Source organism: Oreochromis niloticus, linkage group LG5 (assembly GCF_001858045.2).
Source record: "Oreochromis niloticus isolate F11D_XX linkage group LG5, O_niloticus_UMD_NMBU, whole genome shotgun sequence".
Taxonomy (NCBI): domain Eukaryota; kingdom Metazoa; phylum Chordata; class Actinopteri; order Cichliformes; family Cichlidae; genus Oreochromis; species Oreochromis niloticus.
The window spans coordinates 7458303-7480122 of NC_031970.2; the positions used below are offsets into that span (position 1 = coordinate 7458303).

Below are 21820 nucleotides of genomic sequence, written 5' to 3' on the forward strand. Positions count from 1 at the left end.
TTTTCTTTGAGATCATTTGAAAAGTCAGCTGGATTTAATATCTGAACTTTTTAAACGTTTTCGGCATTTTCCAGTTTTTGGATGGCATATGTAGAAAATAAAGGAGTTTTCTATGTAACAATTATAATGACATTTTATTTGTTATGTAGAAATATTTTTTATGTTTAACTCTTAATATTTAATAAACTTTAACTTTTAATATTTTGCTTTTTCTAAGTTCTTTAAGTCCAAAGCAGACAAAGAACTTATTGTATTTTGAAATTAAAACTAAACATTATAGGTCGGTTTGATTAATGGCTTCTCACTTACAAACTTACAGGTCATCATTCTCTTTATAGCTCATCCTCCACTGTATTTTCTGAATCAAAGTGAAGCTATAATAAATGTAAATCACCTGCAATGTTAAAAGCTAATGTTGCCTCACGTCCATTTGCAAGGTAATATTAGAAGTACGGGTCTGTCCATTTTAAATACCTATCCTTCCATTATAAAATTATATGTATTATATCTTTGGCAAAAAGCCCTGTGCCTTCCTAAAAGTACCAGCAACTTTTAGTGAGTGTACTTAATATAAAATAGTAGGTTAAGATACTAATCAAGAGGTAAATATAACCTTAAATCATTTTGTATTATGATTTGTTGTTTTCTAAAGCATATCATAAAAGTTGAAGAAAAATGTTACAAATATTAGAAAAATACCAAAATAAATGACACTGATCCTGCTCAAGACTTTAGATGTGAAATCCTGTCCTCTTACTCAAAATGTGAGATTTGAGTTGATTCTTTTTCACAAAACTCTTTCTTGATTCCATTTGACTTTTTGAGGCCTCTTAGAACATGTTATGGCATAACCATTACATGCTGTAACAATAACATCAATTAAAGTCTTTGATGAGAAAGGCATCCATAATATTACTGAGTGGTTCCTCAGGGCTAATTCCAGACACTGGCAGCCCCCTTTTTGATTCTGGAGGAGGGAACCAATGCACTGCCTTCAGTAGCCTTGACTCTTGATACAAAGGATGTTAAGTGAATCTTCATACACTTTGGGAGGCAGAGATAGAGACAGACATCTTGGAAACAGGAACGTGGAGAACATGGAAACAGGGACAAATAAATCTGAAAGCTAAATCCTGAAGCTAATTTCCAGGACTCTACCCTGCAGGCAGAATCTGGGAAATTACTCCTGAGAAAGGTGAGTTTGTCCCGCCTGCATAGGTTTATCCAGTCTGCTAGGGACAGAAGAGGCAGAGAAGGAGGATTCTTGAAATGGAACACCAGCTGTCTGGTGATGTCACCTTTGATTGGAGGCGAGTATTATCCATCTAGTTTACAAGTGCTCTCGCCCTTAGCCACCAAAGTGCAGACCTGCAATATACAAACAACTGTTGAAGAGCAGAAAAAGAAAAATCCTTGACTATAAAACAAACTGTCTTTACCTTTCTGCTGAGGCCCCGATCTCATGCCCTGTTGGTTAGGACTTGGTTTTGCAAAAGAGGTTGGTTGGACCTATAGCTGCAGCATCTGGCTAGAAAGACAATCTAGCATGGCTTTAAGGAAAGATCAGAGTTAAACTAGAGCTATTTGTCAAGTTCCTCAGCCTAGCACGATCATGGGAATTGGTTAGAACTAGCTAGCCTGTGTGCAACAATACTACTACTACTACTACTAATAATAATAATAATAAATCTGCCAACTCAATTTTGCAAAAATATCTTATGAAGAAAGTCTTTGTATAAAAGCTGATTTTGCTCTTCATCTCAGCCTAAAGCAGTGGTTCCCAAACTTTGGACCTTTCATCCACACTTAAACGGCGTTTCCAATCACCGAAAATGGAGATTTTTTAAAACTCCTGTCAGGTTGGAGATTTTGTGAAAACTCAGTTTTTGCGTTTACGTGTGGACGAGGAATACGGAGTTCGTCACGAGACGTCAAGGGGATGTGCCTTTTTTTCACTACACGCTGTGCGTCACGTTATTGGTCATGTCCAAATTCATGGGCTGCATCCTCCTGAGGACCCGGCCTTCGCGGTCTACGTGGGCCGGGTTCTCAGAAGGTCAGGTAGGCCGGAAGTAAACGGCTGTGAAATTGGACGGTCTAGCCTTCTGATTAACGTCACCGCTGTCTCGGTGGAGTTTAATAAACTCGGCCGTCTGCTCCTTGCTATCTAAAATATAACAGGACACTGGCGTAAATTCTCGACCATCTCACACTTCTGTTTAATCGGTTTTCTGTTTGACGTTTATTCAGCTGTGTGAAACCAAGGAGGAACCCACCCGAGGGATTAATAAAGTTTTATTTTATCTAATCTAATCTAATCACTTTAATCTCAGCCAAACCGATTTACTCACGAACAAATAAAACACTGAAAAAAGCCAAACAATATCATTTTTAGGTTGTCTAAGTGACATATATATTACGTTTAACCTGAGTAGCGAAAGTCCGCGGTGATCTGAAAATGATGTGCCGTTCTCGGCGGCTTCAGTGACCCTCGAGCTCTCGGCTAGCTATCGAGCTGGTGGGTAACAGACGTCTCCGAAAACGTCGAAGCACTTTTGCAAATATGCGATACCTTGATAAACCGAGCAGATATTTGATGTTTACACAGCTACATTCTCGCCTGAAAATATGTTAAAAGTTTATTTTGTGACCCAGAAAGATTAATAAAAGTAATTTTAAAACTTAGTAGCGGCCGCCATTGCCGGAAACTGGAGTTTGGCTGGGCCGCGCTATGAATTCTGGGATATGGTGGGCCATGAAGGACACACCCGACCCATCCTTCAAATTCAGGGAAAAGGATGACGCATTTGTCGGCTGCATTCGGAGGAGTCTACGAATTTGGACAGCCTTCGGCGCGTCGCTGTGACGTAATCGGTCTACAAATGCGTCCTCAGGAGGATGCAGCCCATGAATTTGGACACGACCATTGTTTACGTGAGATGAATTTCTACAATGGCGGATATAGACAACATACTGTTAATCTTACTATGTGCAGTTTTTACACGCTTACATATACAGATGCAGTTACTGTCCCTCCGTTTAGAAAGGCAGAGGCGTCATGGTGTAATTATTTTACGTGTAGTTGTTTTTTTCCGGTGTAATAATAATATTCAACATTGCTATCAATACATTTTTCAAAAAATGCCTCTCTGTGCAAAATCTGTTCAAAAACATAAACAACTACGGGATACTGTTTGTCCGTGATTTGGACAGCCCAGCGCGTGCTCCCGACGCATGGGAAACTAATTCTGTCGGGGAGACCTACCTTGGCACTTGTGCAGTAGCGATGTGTCGGTCGCGAACGAAACGGCTCTTAGAGCCGACTCTTTGAAGTGAACGATGTGAGCCGTGGTGTTTTTCTTCTTTCTCTCACCCTCTCTCTCGCACTTTTTTTCGCTTCACTCCGCACGGAAGTCTTGTGTTTTGCGCTGGGAGTCGAAAGATTCGGATCTTTTTAGTGATTGGAGCCGAAACAGCCGGTTCTCTAAAAAGATCCGGAATTCCCATCACTATTGTGCAGGTGAAGCCAAAGGCAAGATATGCTTCATCATATTTTCTAGTATTTGGCTTGGAATGAAGTTGGTTTGGAAACAAATTTGGTGATGCTTCATCTCCTGCTTTGCGTTTGTGTGGGAGCCCCGTCAAAAACCTGTCCATTATGCTAGCAGTGTCCAAGCGCTCTTTTTTTCAAATTTTAAATTTTTTTTATTTTTTTTTTTTATTCATACCTCGCCCTCCCTGCACTTTGGGAACCTCTGGCCTAAAGATATAGCATTGTAATGTTTGTAATGTTGCAATAGTCTTTTGAAAATAATTACCTACTTTTTAGGGATACTTCTGTAATGATAATATCTTTTCCATTTTTCATTTATTTTATTTTTTTTATTTGGTGCCAGTTGAATCTATCTATTGTTAAAGTTTGTTTTGTTTTTTAAATTCTGCATTTTAATTTCAATCCTAGCTAGCAAGACAAAAACATAAGAACTTATTGAGACAGGTGAGAACTACCTCTGAAATGGTGTTATTAATATTGCAAAACCCACATACTGGGGTTCAGTGTCAGTCTGGAAAGTTCGAAGTGGGAAAATACTTTTACTAGCCAGTTTTGTGTTGCCTTAGGCATTGTTTGTCTTCTGGTAATCGATGTTATAATAGGATTTTGGACTGGGAATTTACCCTTATACATCAAGTTTGATATGATGCTTATGAAGGTGGTTTACATAGGATGGTGTGATCGGCTAATGTTTGTGTTTTGTGAAGCCTCATCATCAATAGCTGGATGGGATCCATCTCTTTTTTCTTTGCATTCCCCAGCCATTGAGAGTGTTTAAATATTTATGTACATAGCTTTGAGCTAAGACTGAAAAGTTTTAAAGACCCGGAGGCTTAAGTAGTGTTAAACTAATATGGTGCAACTCTTTGACAATACTACATAGCTGTATAGTTTTGTATCTTCTGCACTTATGCAGTTGATAGATTGAGCTTTTAGATCTAGTACATATACTGCAGTGACATTATTAGCTGTGGCACCACAAGCTAATACTTATGCTTCACACGCCCAGCTAATATTGAAGTAATAAAGACAGGCCTTTTCCAATTTGAAATCAGTATTACATCGTGTTACAACACGCATACTAAGACATCCAACACTCCTTTTCTTTTTGTCTTTATGTGAACTGACTAACAAAGAAGCACCATTTGTTTTGGGCGAAACCATTTCGTCACTGAGATAGTCATCTTTCCCTTCCACACAAAGGTCAGTTGGAAACGTGGCTAAGAGGGTCAGATCTTAGTAGTGAAATCACTACAGGGTGAAAAGTTACCACAGAGCTAATCCTGTGATTGATGTGGTTCCATTAGAGAGGAACTCAGTATCTCTGAGTGGCATAGATGTGGCCACATCATGTCAAAAGAACAACATGCAGGCAAATAACAGTCTAATAACAGAGATAGTGACCACTGCCCTCATCTTTTCCTCTAATTACCCAAACTGATGCAGTGCCAAATACAAACAACCGTAGCCTCAGTTTAAATTAGCATATCAATTGCTTAACCCCCAGTTGATCGTATCTTTTAAAGATAAAATATAAAGGAAGGGCCTTTATATGGACAAATGGACAAACTACAAACTCCATTAGCCAACATAGATTTTCTTTAAGACACTGCTATGCAGTTTAAACTGCCATCATCTGAGGCTTTGGGAAATATTTCCACACTTCACAGTATGTTGTCTGTGTAACTATTAAAGGCCTTTGCATTTTATGTTTATATCTTTTTGATATAACAGTTGCTGTTGTTGGAATATTTTATTCTTGTGACCTGTTTTTACTTTAAAAGAAGCTGTTTTAATTTCAAGTATGAAACATGCAAATATAGAGGATATCACTGTTTCCTAGTAAAGAATATGCTGTGATATATCTGTATTGGCATATTCGTTACTGTCAGAGATGTGTGTTTAATAGATGCCTGAATTTTATATAGAAACTGACACTGATTTTAAGTCCAAAGAGCTACACAGAAAAAGCATTTTGAGATGTACTTTTAAGGCCCTTTCTTGAAGGTCTCTACCTCAACTTCAAAAAATAGATCACTTATTCTAGACTGTACACAATGAACAGAGCGACTGACATTTAAAGAGTATTTGTAGTGGATAAAAGAAAAATAGCACTGGACATAGTAAAACAGTAAAACTGAAAAAACTTGTTAATGAAGTTCTATATTTTGGTTGGCATACATTTTTAAACTCTTCTGTGACACTCAGTGTTGTTTTAGTAAAATGTATTATGGTATAATACTGAAACGCAGGTAGGAGTAGCTTTGTGAGGAAGACAACAGCTTCTGCCTCTTGTCTTTCTTTTTTTTCTTTCTCTTCTTGATCTTTTGACCTTAGTCTCTCTGTTTCAATTTAATACCAGCAAAGTGGGTGTTAGAGATAAATTTCCCACTCCTTTTGCTCCCTTTGTATGTAATGCAAGTACACAAGAGGATTAGAGTAATAATCACCCTAGTGGCTGTGCAGAAGGCTGCAAATTACTGCAGTTACCATTAGGGACTCCCGAGCCTGTCACGCTAACAGTAGATGAGACATTTAGAGCACCAGTTTCACAAGAGCAATGAGATAAGGCAGGAGCAACTTACAATCAATATCATCTGTCAGCCACCTTTATGTATATGACCCGTAACATCCAACATTATGCGCTTAACCACAGTGTTTGAAACAATTGATTTTGGCTGATCTGAGTGAGTGTGTGTGTGTGTGTGTGTGTGTGTGTGTGTGTGTGTGTGAGTGATTATTTGTATGAAGCAATGTGTAAAGCCAGGAGTGGGGGAAAGGGAGAGGGCAACAGTGTGTGTTTCAGTATGTTACGAGGCACCATAGTGTGAAATTGACTAGCATCTTACCTTTTCACTAGAAATAAAATCAAGAAAAGTTACTTGAAAACTGTCTTTACTTTCCCTAAATGAACTGACTTTGTGCAAGGAAAGTGTTAATGCTGATACACCTGTCCATCCATCTTCTTAAGTAGGATGTACCGCACCACTCAGTTTGGATACAGGAAGTATCCGAATTATCCCTAACTTCAGTTTGATACCTTTGAAGGATTTTTTTTTTCTTTTTCCACTTTTAAAGGGAAGGCTAGCCAGCACTGTATTTTTGTATTTTTTTTATGTAAGATCCAAAGTTGCCATTTTGTGTTTGTTTATTTTGTTTTTTTTTTAATATTTATTTATTTATTTGTTTAAAATTCAGTACAAAAGATGGAAACTATTGAGAGGTTAAGATCTAAAGTTGACAAGCCAAACTGCCTTACAGTATTGTCCAGGAAACAAATAATTATATGATCCCGTAAAATATGAAAGACAAGTTCAAGGTCTAACAAAGACTAGATTTACAATCTCTGTCATAAGAGATGAAAAATATCCCTAAATCCTTGTTGAGATCTTGAAGAGGATCAATGTAAGCAGGTCATTGGTTTTTATGACATGGCAGATTTTTCTTCCCCTTATACTTCATTCTCTGCCTCACTCTCTCCCCACCTCTCTCCTAGGGCATTTATGTGGATGAGAGAGGAATGAATCACAGTAGAAGTAGTGAAGAAATAACTTTTCATGTGAAAACACCTCAGCTTTTATGGCTTTACTAAATGATCCATAATGCGGGCAGGGAGCACTCAGTCCTGCAGATTAAGGTGGGTAGGAGTGGAAAAGAGGCTCAGTGCTGCAGCCGTTAGACCCCTCCGCCGAAGCTCGCACCAGTACAGCACCAGCTGAGATAGGCACAAATCTCTTTTATGAGGCCCCTTCTTAAATAGCTGTCAGTCTGGTGTCTCACACGTGGCTCACTTCGCCAACTCCCCTCACAGTAATTGAACCATCTCTCCCAGAGTGCTGAAATGGTGTGGGAAGCCATTCCGACAGGCTGTGTTGATACCATTAAACCAAACTAATGCATAAATCTAACAATATAGCTATCGTCACCCACCCTCCACTGTATCCTCTGTGCCACAATCCTCCTCGATACTAACACACGGTCGGGGGTTAGTTTTCCTCAGAATATTATTTACATTATATATGATGAATAATTTTTACCGCTAAAGTAATATTTGCGATACAGATTGAATCTTTTTTTTTGTCAGAAGTCTGTCAAGGCCTTTTAAATAGAGAGGATGCATTCCTAAAATACTAGTTACAGTAAATATTGTAACAGTTAACTTAATAGACTTAGCTATTAATCCCTCCTACCCCGTGGGGCTTTAAGTGCTTTAAAAAAGACAACAATAGAATTAGAGATTTATTAACTTTTGAATAAAGATGGGAAATAATGTGTAATAAATGGCTGCCATCCAACTCTAATTGCTTACCCATTCTGCTAGAGGCTTAAATGAATAACAAAGCTATATCCTCATTAGCTGCTCAGCAGTGAAATGTTGGAGCCCTGTCTAGTTCTCCATGGTCAGGCAAGTCATAGTGCAAATCATAGTTAAACATTGTTGCTCTCATGAATGTGAACATTATTAAAACAGCAACTTTACAATTTGCTAAGCCATAACCAAATTAGTCCATAAAGTCAAGATTTTTTGACTTTATGTCAGTTCAGTTCAGCCTAATCAAATTTCAAATTTCAGTTATTGCAGCTTATTTTTTTGTTGAATTCTGGTTTATTTATATAGCACCAAATCACAAAAATAGTGATCTCATCTACAGTATTTAGGAGAAAACCCCAACAATCAAGAGACTCCCTGCGAGCAAGCATTTTTCAACAGTTGGAATTTTTCCATAGGAAGAAACCTACTGGGGTTGAGGGAAAAGAGACAAGAAATGAAAAGGAAAGAACCTTGGAGACAACACAAAATACAGACTGGAGGAAAGAGAAGGTGAGAGTGTCTCTCTCCCGAATCCAGAGTGGGAGCTAGTTCCACAGAAGAGAGGCCTGATAGCTGAAGCCTCTGGCTCCAAGTCTACTTTTAGAACCTCTAGGAACCACAAGTACGCCAATCAGACAGAACATTATGACCACTGGCAGGAGAAGTGAACAAGACTAATTATCTCTTCATTATGGTACTGTTAGTGGGTGGGATATATTAGGGAGCAAGTGGACATTTTGTCCTCAAAGTTGATGCGGTACAAGCAGGAAAAATAGGCAAGCAATGTGATGGCTAGACAACTGGGTCAGAGAATCTTCAAAAATGCAGGTCTTGTGGGGAGACTGCAGGGTCAGTATGTATCAAAAAGTAGTTCAGTGGATGGAACAGTGGTTCCATAGGGCTGCATATCCACAGACCAGTTAGGGTGGACATGCTGATCCCTGTCTGCTGCTGAAAACACCAGCAATGGTCACATGAGCATCAGAACTGGACCATAGGATGGTAAAGGGACGGGTTCTTCTTATATAGCACTTTTCTACTCTAACTGAACACTCAAAGTGCTTTACACAACTTCCCTCATTCACCCATTCACACCAGCAGTTTCTTCTATGGTGGAAGAAGGTAGCCTAGTCTAATGAATCATGTTTGTTTATTTACATTACATGCTTATCTGGGTCTGTCTGTGTAGCGTATCTGTACAACACCTGGCATCAACATACATTATTGGAAGAAGGCAGGCCAGCAGAGGCACTGTGATATTTTGGGCAATGTTCTGCTAGGAAGCCTGGAGTCCTGCCATCCGTGTGGATGTTACTTCGATATGTACTATCTACCTAAGCTTTACAGAACATGTACACCCTCTCATGGAAACGGTATTCCTTGATGGCTGTGGTCTCTTTCAGCACGATAATGCACTTTGCCACAAAGGAAAAGTGGTTCAGGTTGAGGAATGGTTTGAGGATAACAACAATGAGTTTAAGGTGTTGCCACTGAGGCTTTACCTGGCAACCTATAGGATTAAAGGATCTGTTGCTAACATCTTGGTACATACCACATACCACAGCATGGGTCAGGGGTTTAGTAGAGTCCATGCCTTGATGGGTCAGGGCTGTTTTGAAAGCAAAAGGGGAACCAATACAATATTAGGCTGCTGGTCATAATTTTATTGCTGACTGGTGTAATCCTGCAGCCTGAGAGAGAAGTGCTCTAGTAGCTTAATATGGTACTATGATGTCTTTAAGACATGATGTGGCCTGATTTTTAAGATGGATTTCAAAACATGTGATCTCTCTTTCTTGTCCCCATTAGTACCCTCATTGCAGCCTTTTAGATTAAATGGTGGCTTTTTCAGGAACTTTTAGAACAACCTGACAATAATGAATTTCAATCATCTAGGTTAGAAGTAATGAATGTGTGAAGTAGTTTTTCAGCATCACTCAGGGGCAGGGGAGAAAAAAGTAGCCCTACATATTTATTCAGTGTAGGCACTGAAGGACAAATCTTGATCAACTCTGTTAGTGCTGTTTTATTTATATAAACACCAGACAGTGATGACGGTGAAATAGAGAAAAAGCCCAATTTTCTATACCATGGTATAAGAATATAGCATAGTTTAACAGTGCCAGTTAAATGTTTTGTATTTAAATGCTAAGATGCTATTTAAACTGGGAAAATACTTGATTTCATTCAACCAGTTGGAATCACCATTAGTAACATTGTATAGAGATATTAAAAATTTGAAGTAGATTTTTTTTAACACAGTAAAAACAAAAACATTTTTTTGCAAAAATATATGGACCTGTATATTTTGGCAGTTTATTTAATAATGTCTTTATTGGCAGAGGAAGGCATTAGACGTTGAATATTGTGACCTTTCTCCATTAGACATACTATACTTCTCCTGTTACTGTTATGTGCATTACATTTCATTATTTTTATTGACTCCGTACACATATATCAACATTCAGATCTGCTTAAGTGTCACCAATGACGACAACATACTGTAGGTAATGACATCCCACTGAAAACACTGAAGCAAGTCAGAATTTAACAAGAACTCAAGTGCCAAACTTGCTGCTTCACTTCTCTTTTTAATATAAACACAGTAAAGGAGCATTTGCATTTATATAGTTCTTCCAAACCATCTGATGTTGCTGCCAGGCAGTATTCAGAAACAGCTGAGCATCAAACTGATTGTTACCTGGGGAATATTAAGATAAGGGAGTAATCCTATGGACAAAAAATGGTTTTGTTGGACTTTCAGCAGTGGAGCCAAACAGGTAGGAAAAATTAGCAAACCCCTGCCTGTTGCCAGTAATGAGAATGCCTAGCCTCTATGAAGTCTTATGTTTTAATGCGATAAGAATGGTATCTCACTCATCCCCCAACTGGAACAGAGCATATCTTGATCTTCTGAGACTGGTGCTTATTTTGCATATATGGGACAGGTAATAACTGGATGATACAACTCAGAATACGAATTTAAAAATTCATTCCAACCTAGTTGATATGCAGTACACTGAATTCATTGGAAGCTGCAATATATCAGGATTTCACTAATATCCTTACAAGGATGTTGACAGTACCAGAATTCATGATTCTGTGGCATTGCACATATTTGAATGTCCTTGTTCATTCCCGTCTTACACCAGTTCTTTCTTAAAATATTTCATAGTGGCTACACAATAGCTTTGTTTCACTACATTTGCAGAGGAGAGGATGATACCTCATATGATAGCTGTAGTTTTGCATGCATGCTGGCAGGAGTACCATAGGTGACAGTGATAGAATAGTGATCCGAGCCATCTGATTTAATGGCTGGGTGGCTTTAATGGTAATCTGGCCTCTCCCTCCTGCTTCTCCCCTTAGGAGTTCTATTGGATGACAGGAAACAAACAGTGCTCTGACACTTCCCGCTCATTAGCATCATTAGCATACGGTCATTATGTAGCTGGACAGTAGCATGACAGGGCTCTGAGAAAGGCTACAGTGGTGACCTTTAGTGGACAACACCAGCTGTCAGTAATTACCCAAAGCATTCTCCAGAGGGATCGAGACAAAGACTGACTCCTTGTCCACGAGGACCTGTGGTGCCTAGGAATCTCTTTTTATCTTCCATTTGCCTGGAAGTGAATATATTTTTAGACAGAGAAAAAAATGTACTCACATCCTAGAGACAAGTATGCAGCTGTTTCCTAACCTAAAAATTAGGAAGCCTAAAGTTGTGTAGGCTTTAGGTGGAGTTTTAACTAAAATGTGCTACTAAATGTGGAGCTACGTCTGCGTTTGTACTGCCAGAGGCTTGTTTGTGCACACTGTTGACAAGTATACTACACCCAGTGGAAAATAATGACTTAAACACCATTGCTCCACAAATTCCAAATTTAACATTTCATGTGGAAATGACTTTATTCTTTGTATTCTCTGTCTAAGTGCCTCATAATCATGTGTAATTGTTTGTTGTAGATTACTTTAGCTTCTAACAGGCTTTGATGATATAATGTTGATTCTACAACTTCATGTTCCCTTTCATCTGTGTGTGCAACCTCTGTATGAATAATGACTTTGAGCCTTGGTGTTGTGAAAAGATAATTTGAAAACATCAAAAAATTTGTTTGGAAAATTATGGGCATGGAGGTGAAACAGCTACTGGGTGCTATAATATCTGAATGCATTAACTCCCCTCTTCCAAAAATAATCGGAGACAAGTATGCATGAACACAGACACAGGTGTTTGCAGGTACTCACACACACATGCTTTTAAGTCTCCCACACTGATGAATTGCTGTGCTCACAACCTTAACTACATTAACGGGGGTGCAGTCTGGTGTACTGTCGAATCACAGCAAGAAAGTTCTGGGCTCAAATCCAGCTGGGGCCTTTCGTTGTGGAATTTGCATGTTGCCCCTGTGCCTCCGTGGGCTTCCCTCCACATTCCCTGGCTTCTCAGCACAATCCAATGACATACACACTCTAAACTGGCTGTAGGTATGAATGTTTAGTTTTTTTTGTCTGAGTTAGCCCTTCAAACACTCTATGGCACCTGGCACTCCCAGCACCCTGTTACACCGAATTGGATAGGCATTAACAGTTGGGAACACAGTTAAGGTTTCCCATCCATTTTCTTAACTGCTTCAGCATCAGCCACACAGACTGGTTGATAACATCTGGTTGCTAGAGAAAAGTGTGCATTCCCCATCTGGTTGGTGAGTGGTTGCTGGCAGTCACAAAAAGGCTACTTCACTAAAAGCCTGCTTGTGATTGCTTTGATTGCTAGCAAATTCAAATGGTTTTCCATAGTTTTCACACAAGATAAGTGGCTTGTCCACAAACACTCCTATTTACTAAGTGGTACTCAAACTTGAAAAAGTGCAATGTAAACCAGCCTCAGATGTCTATAGGCTTTTGTGACTAGGGTCCAAGTGGTTAAGAAAATGGAAGGATAAACTTAAATATGTTCCTAACTTTTTCATAACAAAGTCCTTAAAAATTCAGACAACTACTATACCCCCAGTGTTACTGGAATTAGAAATAACTCCAGTATAGAGGTAGTAGTTCAGTAGTTAGTTCTAAAAATGTAACAAAACATGGAACGCAGCTTAGGCTTTATTACATCCACAAAATAGTGGCAATAAAGTACAATGTTGACTCATCAAAGTGGAATTTTTGCTCACATTTCCTCTCAACTTATTACCTTAGGCATCAACATGGAAAAAAAGTCATACTGTGAGAAATGAAGAAGCTGAAACAAGATTGCAAGACTGCAAAAAAACAGATACTATGCGTGTGAAGAGCTACAATGAAATTGCTCCACTGCTCTTTCTGTGCGACACATAGTATAATATCATTAAAGTGCAATTTAGACATTAAATTGCAGTTGCCTCCTCCCACTTTGGGTCAGTCACCACCTCCAGTATTATTTCTGGAAAAAAACATCATTAAACCCCAGATTAAAACCAAACAAACAGCTCTGATTACAATATCATCAATATTGTTGTTGTAGTTGCAGTTGTATGTCCTAAGCTCCACATGACTATTTCATCAGTTAGCATGTATATTGGTAGCACAAATGCAAATAGAAAAAGCCCTTAAAGGTGTGTAGTTTTCAGAAGAGTTTGCCAGTAGGCACACTCAGGGTATAGATTAATCAAAAGACACCCAAACACACACACACACACACACACACACATAAACCAAGCCTACTTACATTGTTATTTTTAATTTTAGAAAATACTTGTGTTACATTTCGTGGTACTGTTGACATGTTTGAGACCTGAATACAAAGATGATTATAAGAATACTGACATAGCTCTGAATGTATATTCCTAATGAGAAATAAAAAGTATATTATTCCTCATTCTTTAATGAATGTTTGGTGTTGTCTTTTGAGAGCATAGATTACTGTCAGATTGCTTTGTCTGTCAGTCCTAAATTTTGTATTTTTTACTCTGGTTCTACAACATACTGGCCAAAATAATAACAAACCCCTTACATTAATTATCATTTCAGTCTGTTAATTTTGTCCTCACAAAGACAGAACCGGCAGCAGTTTCATAAAAAAAACACTGACATCCTTGAGTCAGACTCATATTTGCATTTTAGGATTATAGTATAGCCTCAAAAGTTTGATTTATCTCCTTTAACTGCTTTTTATTTTCAAAAGGGACGTCTGTCATGAAGGTTACTGCATCCGATGCTGATGACCCAACATATGGCAGCAGTGCCAGAGTGGTGTACAGTGTACTGGATGGAGAAAAGTTTTTCACTGTTGATAAAAACAAAGGTAAGAGGACACATACAACACTCAATTAACCTTCATTTTTTCCTTTTTTCTTTCTCCATTTTCTTTCATCAAAATTTTAGGAAATCTGAAGAGACCATAATGGCCAAATCAATTAAAATATGTAGTCAAACCACACACACACACACACACACACACACACACACACACACACACACACACACACATATATATATATATATATATAAGCTATAGATAAGATAGAAGATAGAAGATAGAGAATGTTACTGATGTAGAGCCTATAGAAACAGTATGGCCTAACCCACAATCTTTCAGGACTGCAGGAAAAAGCCTGTTGGGAGGGATTTCCTCTCCAGGGAAAAGCACTAAGGTTTTAATGATTCCTTTTTTGGTCTCCACCAATTTGATTTGGTCAGCCCAGGCACCTGGATGATAAATGGCTCTGCCTTGGTGGGACTAGTCAGGAGACTAGGTGGTTCATTCCAGCTTCTGCCTCATGACCCCTATTCCACCTACCTCTCTCCCTATCTTGTAGACAGACAGGCTAACCTAATAGGTGCAAGTCAAGAAGGTCAAAATAAAGAGGAGACAAAACAGCTGTGAAATCTACCTCATTAATATCACTCTCACTCACCTTGACAACAAACTCAATAACAAGTCACTGTTTTTTTTTTCTGTTGCTTTGGCAATGCTGAAATTGCCTGAAGATGTTTCTTTGAGTATCCGAGTACTGTCCTTTTAGTTGTTTTAAAATGTTTAAACCATACTATTTAATTCCCCCTTTACAAGCACAGTGGATCATTATATCATAAAAAATAAATATCTAAATTTTCTCATCCATTAAGAATTCTATATCTTTCTATGCTATTAAATTTTATCAAGAAGCATCAATAACAACAGTAAACTTGCAATGGTACATCAGCCAAAACTGCAATATAAATCCCAATGAGTTATGAAAATGATGAAATAATTTAAGATTTTCTGCTAACTAAATTGTAACAATACTGAAAAAAAAAAACAGTTTTTACTTAATTATGCATATGGTTCATAACTATCAATTAAACACAACATACTCAGTGCCCGAGTATGCCTTTGTGCTTCTAGATGTCATTCAAGTTTATATCTGTACTCTCTCAAAGGGGGCTTCTTTATTTTCAAGGCTCAAAAGAAAAAGGAAATAAAAGCAACACAGGTGCTGTCTATGAATGCAACTGCCAAAAGTGTAAACAAAGTGAATAAGTAGAGTGCAATGGCACCTGTGGTAAAAATGTAAAAACAGCACTATGTGTGCATCATCAGTTTTTAAAGCCACAAAGTGGCAGAAGGAATGAAGAGGTGACAGGTATAAGTCATCTTTTTTTAGAATCCATGAAGTGGAGGGAGAGTTGATTATATTATTCATTCATTTATTTATTTAGTTATTTATTTATTATGCTAATGCAGTGAATCACTGAAGCTTCATTTCACAGTTGGTCTACACACTCCGGTCATCCAGTTACAGTGTTTAATCTTAGGGGGGGGGTGATACGCTTTGGAGTATGAAGTGCATAGAGTTCTTTTTTTACATCTTTGATAAATAAAGACCATGCAGATTTATCTGCATATATAGTTTCTATACCATGAAGTTGGAGCAGCACTGCTGTATACTTGTTAGAGATTGTGGCTTTACTTTCGACAGCCCTAATTTAGATGCATCCCCTCTGGCTTTGGTGGATAAAAGAGGAGCATGTCATCTGTCTCCCGCCCTAACTCTATTCCTGCATGTACTGTATTTTGGTTACTCATAGAACAGGCCCCAAGGCTAAATGTGACTGGAATCTGTGAGTTGTATACCTAACACAATGCAAACCTTTGGGAGTGAGACAGCACACCAACACCGAGAAATATATCAATAGATTCTGATGTGAAAAATCCCAAGGGGTAACGTGCAATTATATTACTGCTGCAGAGTAAAGCAGAGAGCTACTGATATGGCTACACTGCAAAAACTCAAAATCTTACCAAGAGTATTTGTCTTAGTCAAAATTATCTCATTACACTTAAAATAAGACAGAATCAGCTAAAGGGCAACATTTCAGTAAGCTAAAGGAACTTGTTTCAAGACAGTAACTCTTAAAACTAGAAAAAACTAGACAATTTTCACTTGTTCCATTGGCAGATTTTTTCACTTATTTCAAGCTAAAATATCTTGTATTAAGTAAAAAAATCTGCCAATGAAACAAGTGAAAATTGTCTAGTTTTTTCTAGTTTTAAGATTTACTGTCTTGAAACAAGTTCCTTTAGCTTACTGAAATGTTGCCCTTTAGCTGATTCTGTCTTATTTTAAGTGTAATGAGATAATTTTAAACAGACCATGTGTTCGTTTTGTATGGATATGTGAGAGATATACTAGGATATAAATATAGAATAGACATATACATATTTTGTCTCCCAGTATATATATACATATACACACACATATATATATATATATATATATATGTATATATATATATATATATATATATATATATATATATATATGTTCATTCAACAGGGTCTTTCACACCATACCGTATTATTAAATTCACACAGTCACTATTAAATGTTGTCTAAAATAGCCATTTAATAAACACTGGTTAGGCTTTTTTGTTATGAATTATAAACAAATATTTATCACTTCTTTGTTGTTTTTCTGATCTTCTGGTGTAAGCCAGAATTTGCAATTTTAACTTATGTAATACTTCTGCTGTTACTGCTACAAAACATGGTTACCCAAGCACTGGAAACTGTCAGACTGTCCCCCCCCCCCCGTCTGTGCTTCATACCTCTTTATTTACAATATTTCACATTTTCTATGTACCTCAGTAGCTTTTTAGGGAATCTAAATCTCAAACCTGAATGCAGACATAACCACCCCCATCCCCAAATTGAACTGGAGAGTTGCAATGCAGTTCAGGGAAGCTGTGTCATGCCTTCATTCTCCCTCTATATATTATTCATCTTAATACAGCTAAGCCATAAAATGGTGTATGTGAAGAGTCACCAGTACAACATGGTCTCTCCCATCCATTCTGTTGGTAGAAGAGAAATGGAACGCGTTGCACTTTTGCCTCCATAATGCAGTACTTATCAGAAGTTGATCTTCAGACTGGGAGAGGAAATACAATTGGTTTAATGCACAAGAGCTAACCACTAATGCAACGCTTCCAGTGGTGTCACTTGCTAACTACTCTTCCTCTCTCTGCCACTCTCCCTTAAACTCACTTCTATCTCTCAATCATTAGGAATCATCATGACAGCAGTGGCAGATTTGGATCGTGAGACACAGGATCGTTACGAGTTGGTCGTCAAGGCAACAGACATGGCAGGACAAATGGGTGGTCTCTCTGGCTCCACCACAGTGACCATAGTGATCACAGACGTTAATGACAACCCACCACGCTTTCCACAGAGTGAGTGTATCCTGTGCATTCTCTCACTTTAGAAAAAAAAAGATAATGAGACAGAGATAGAGAGAAGCTAATGACTGGCAATGTGGGTGAAGAAAATGAAAGCCAAGGCACAAATTACAACAGCATACACACACGTATACAAGAAAATTGTATACAACCTAAAAGCCACTGAAAATATGCAGTAGAATAGATGGCCTGCATCCTGCCTTAGGTTAGATTGTTCTGTTGTTAGCAAAGGTTCAAAAAATTAGCTCTATAAATTGATAGACTGTACATTGTAATGCTATGGACAGCGGGTTCTTTTTCAGCTGAATGGTTTTGATGATCAATGTGCTCAACAAAATATATTTAAAAAGTAAAATTTAATGTGGCTAAAAATAAATTCTCTTTCTTAAACACAAAAACACACTTAATTCAGTTAAATAATAGTCTTCTTTAAAGCAAACCAAAATGTCAAGAATGTTAAAATAAATATACCAATGTGCAAATAATTGGTGAACTCTTATTTTAACCTCTTTTAAAGTTTCTCCAACAAATTATCCTGCTAAATCCCAGTCCTAACTGACGTATGATTGCATGTCTGAATAAAGTAGTGCATTCCCTTCTTGTCTTTTTTTTAGCTCTTTATTCATTCTGCTTCTTTGGAGTTAAACTAATGCTGTAACCCATAACAGTATTACTTTTGTAAAAGCTACAGGTGCAGCATCTGACAGTCTGTTTGATTGTATTCGATATGTCTCCACACACCTTTTTCTTATTCCTGTATAAATCTTTTTTTTTCCATCTCAGTAAATCATATTTACCCAGTCAGAGGGATAAACCCTGTAGGATTAAAGTTCCTCGACTCTACAATATAGTGAAGAAATAGAATCTGAATGCAGCTTCATAAATAAGGTGCAAAGGAGGATGAGATATGATGAATATATGAGATATATGACACATATATTTTGGTGAAAACTTATTCATTTATTTTTTGTTTATTTTATTCTTGCAGTATTTTGCAGTAATCTCTGGTAGATCTCATTCATTTTGGTCTAGTCTTTAGAGTTACAGTTGACAATGTGAGTATGGCGACAAGTTTTTTAGTGTAGTTGGTTTAAAGATGGTTTAAATTGCAGATTATACGATATTGGTCAAATGATATGATGTAACACCAGGGTGAATTCTAATAGATAGAGGGCTAGGGCTAGTGGAACTGTTAATATAGCGCTATGCTTTCATAGGAAATGTAAGAATAATAATGTTAATGTATGTGAATGCTCACTAATAACTGCATGAAGTCTACCTTTTTCAATCCTTTCCTTTATAACTTTTCATTGGTACTCTAACCCCTGTTAGCCATTTCTTCCCTTCTTTAACAGCCCTTTACTTTATCTTTATTGATATCTCATCTACCTTCTCTTCCCACTTTTCTCTGTCTATTTCCTATCCATCTCTTCAGCGATTTCCTTCCCTCAACCCTTTTCTACCTATGGCTATCCATCTATCTTTCCCCTATCTTTCCTCCACTAGTGTTTTTCTCTTTTCTGTGTTACTTTTGGATCTCATCTTTCTTTTGTGTTGTTTTGTACACCAAAAATCTGGATCTTGGTTTAACTGCCTCTATATTTTCTACCCTTGGGCCACATACTTTATTTACCAGAAATGTACCAGTTTTCCGTGTCAGAGGGGGCTGCTGTCGGGACACCAGTTGGACGCATCATTGCCACAGATGCAGACATGGGAGAGAACACAGACATGAGCTATCTGATCACAGATGGAGGGGAGCTCTTCAAAGTCACTACAGATATGGAGACACAGGAAGCTGTTGTCTCCATCAAGAAGGTAGAGTTAAATGCTAAGAATACATTTCTTGTGATACATTTGTTCATACAAACAAACTTTTAAATACAGCCCTATTAGAAATTAATGAAAATGCTTTTATGTCAGGAAAAAGTGAGTATATTTCCCACATTTGCTACATTTACTTTTTCCTTTGAAATAGATAGGAAAAGTGTGTCTCATAAATGAAAGAATTCTTTTGTAACATGTGCATAATGGTAAAATTAACAAGAAGACATTCAGTTAGCAACAATACTGTAGTTCACAGGAATCTCAATAACATGATAATGTGATATGTTAGTATGAAGTGACAATATAACTTAGCAGTTAACCTGTGCTGTGGCTATATTACTGCTCTGGAATGCACTAAGCCTTTTAAAGACATGTTCTGAAATAGCACTGGATCTGTGCACATCAACAGTCTGTGCAAACCTGTACTTTTGTAATCTTTCTTTGTATTTCTGCTTTTCATGCTAGCCGCTGGACTTTGAGAACAAACGGACACACAATGTTGTTGTGGAGGCGGTTAATAAGCATGTGGACCCTCGTTTTGTGGACCTGGGCTCTTTCCGTGACCAGACCATTGTCCTGGTGAGCGTGTCGGACATAGATGAGCCACCTATCTTTTACCCAGCCGATGGCACTATCATGGAAGTCCAGGAGGACGCCAAAGTAGGAGCACTAGTTGGAATCGTTACTGCAAGGGATCCAGATGTGAAGAATAAACCTGTCAGGTATGGCAAGATCAATAAAGGTAATGCTATATTATTGTAGACCTAAAACACACTTAATCACAGCATTCTGCATCTACCGTTTTTACCACTGAAGACACTTTTGAAGTTGAAAAATTTCTTCAAAGAAAAAATGACTTTTGAAAAACTGTAGTTCACTAGGTGATACACATGTAGCTGGTGGGCTTAAAGAGAATTTCCTTAACAATTTCTCTTGAAGATGAAAATCCAAACAGCAGTGTTACGTGAACAATTGATGACAGTGTACAGAACATCTCCATTTTTCTCTCAGATCAACGTGTGTGATAAAACAATATAATCTAGTAATCTTGTGTTTGAAGGTCTTTGGTTTATATATCCTCAGAGGAGCAATTGCAATGTGAGAAGGGAATGTAGATAAGGTCTAAGATAGTCTCAGTGGCAGAGTATACGGCGACACACGCAGGGCCTGTGCAAATTATCTTGATTAAAAATGCATGAGGCTCAGAGTTCCAGGTGTAATAAAGTAAAACACAATGGCAGCACTGTCATTCACCAATGTCTTGGCAGCCGGCAGTCAGAATTATATGTGTGTCTATGAACATATAAAAGTACGTTTTGTTTTTGTGCATGTGTCTTCACTAAGCGAGTAAGTTATTGAGACAAAGGGAGATGGGAGATGTTAGCGAGGATTTACCTACTGAATAGAGTTACCAAGCTCATGACCTCTGATAGCATATCCTCTATCAACTATGTATAATTAAACACAGAAAATGATCAAATGCACGCTCTGTGGAGCTGATTGGCAAGAAAGGTTTTGTAGAACAGACATTTATTTTGACTTGCTGAAAACCAGTGGCAGCTGGCAGTGGACAGCAGCTATGTTCATGTGCTTATGTATAATTTAAAAGGAATTTATAGTACTTTATGCTTTCACTGCACTATATGCATACATATATTCTACAACATATATCTGTATACAAACCATAGCCATAAAATTCACACTGTGGTTTTGTGTGAAACTACTTACAAGTGTGAAAAGTACCTAAATTTTGTGACACAGTGACAAATTACAATATTAAGTAATAACGGCCAATACTATTCAAAACTGTGTGGGAAGCAGGAGTGATTGGATTGTTGTAAATTGCAGTTGCATTGTGTTCCAAACAAAGGAGGTTTGATTGTCATGGTGGGAGAGACTGCACTGGGAGACTCTCCGTTGTAAATGTAATACAGCCAAATATGTGCCCTGAATGGGATGTTACACTAAGATTTAACAGAGCTATGCACATGATGACACCTACATATACTACTGTATAATACTGCAGGTATTATGTTTCTTTGTGCGATAGTATATCATGTTAGCACAGTATTTTAAAAACGTAGCTTTTTAAACGGTAAAAATATGTTAATGCTCTAAGATTGAATGATCACAATTAGTTTTTTAATGACATTACATGGCATGAGTGAAATATAAACAGAACATGCTAATATTTATCATTGTTTGTTTGTTTTTTTCCAAAACATGTAAAAATCAAAACCTGCTTATATGAATTTCTATGCTTTCTGTAACATGTAACCATGTTACTAGGTATTACTGGCTGGTTTCCTTGACAAATAGGCTATCAGGAGGTGCTTGATTCTCTATTATGGTTTATGTAGACTTGAGTAAGAATGGTGTGTGTGTGTAGAAAAGAACTAAGAATAACGAAATTTTATTTCAGCAGA

General features: G+C 37.7%; 1 protein-coding gene across 2 annotated transcripts in view; it reads left to right on the plus strand.

Moving 5' to 3' along the window:
* The window catches only part of cdh22 (cadherin 22), a 157937-nt gene that overhangs the window by 104138 nt on the left and 31979 nt on the right, over positions 1 to 21820 (plus strand). For both annotated transcript variants that reach the window (XM_003456111.5, XM_019359326.2), the window contains 4 exons: positions 14029 to 14148; positions 17394 to 17561; positions 19204 to 19385; positions 19860 to 20116. In XM_003456111.5, coding sequence (XP_003456159.1) covers positions 14029 to 14148; positions 17394 to 17561; positions 19204 to 19385; positions 19860 to 20116 — 727 coding nt within the window. The remainder of the gene's footprint in view (positions 1 to 14028; positions 14149 to 17393; positions 17562 to 19203; positions 19386 to 19859; positions 20117 to 21820) is intronic.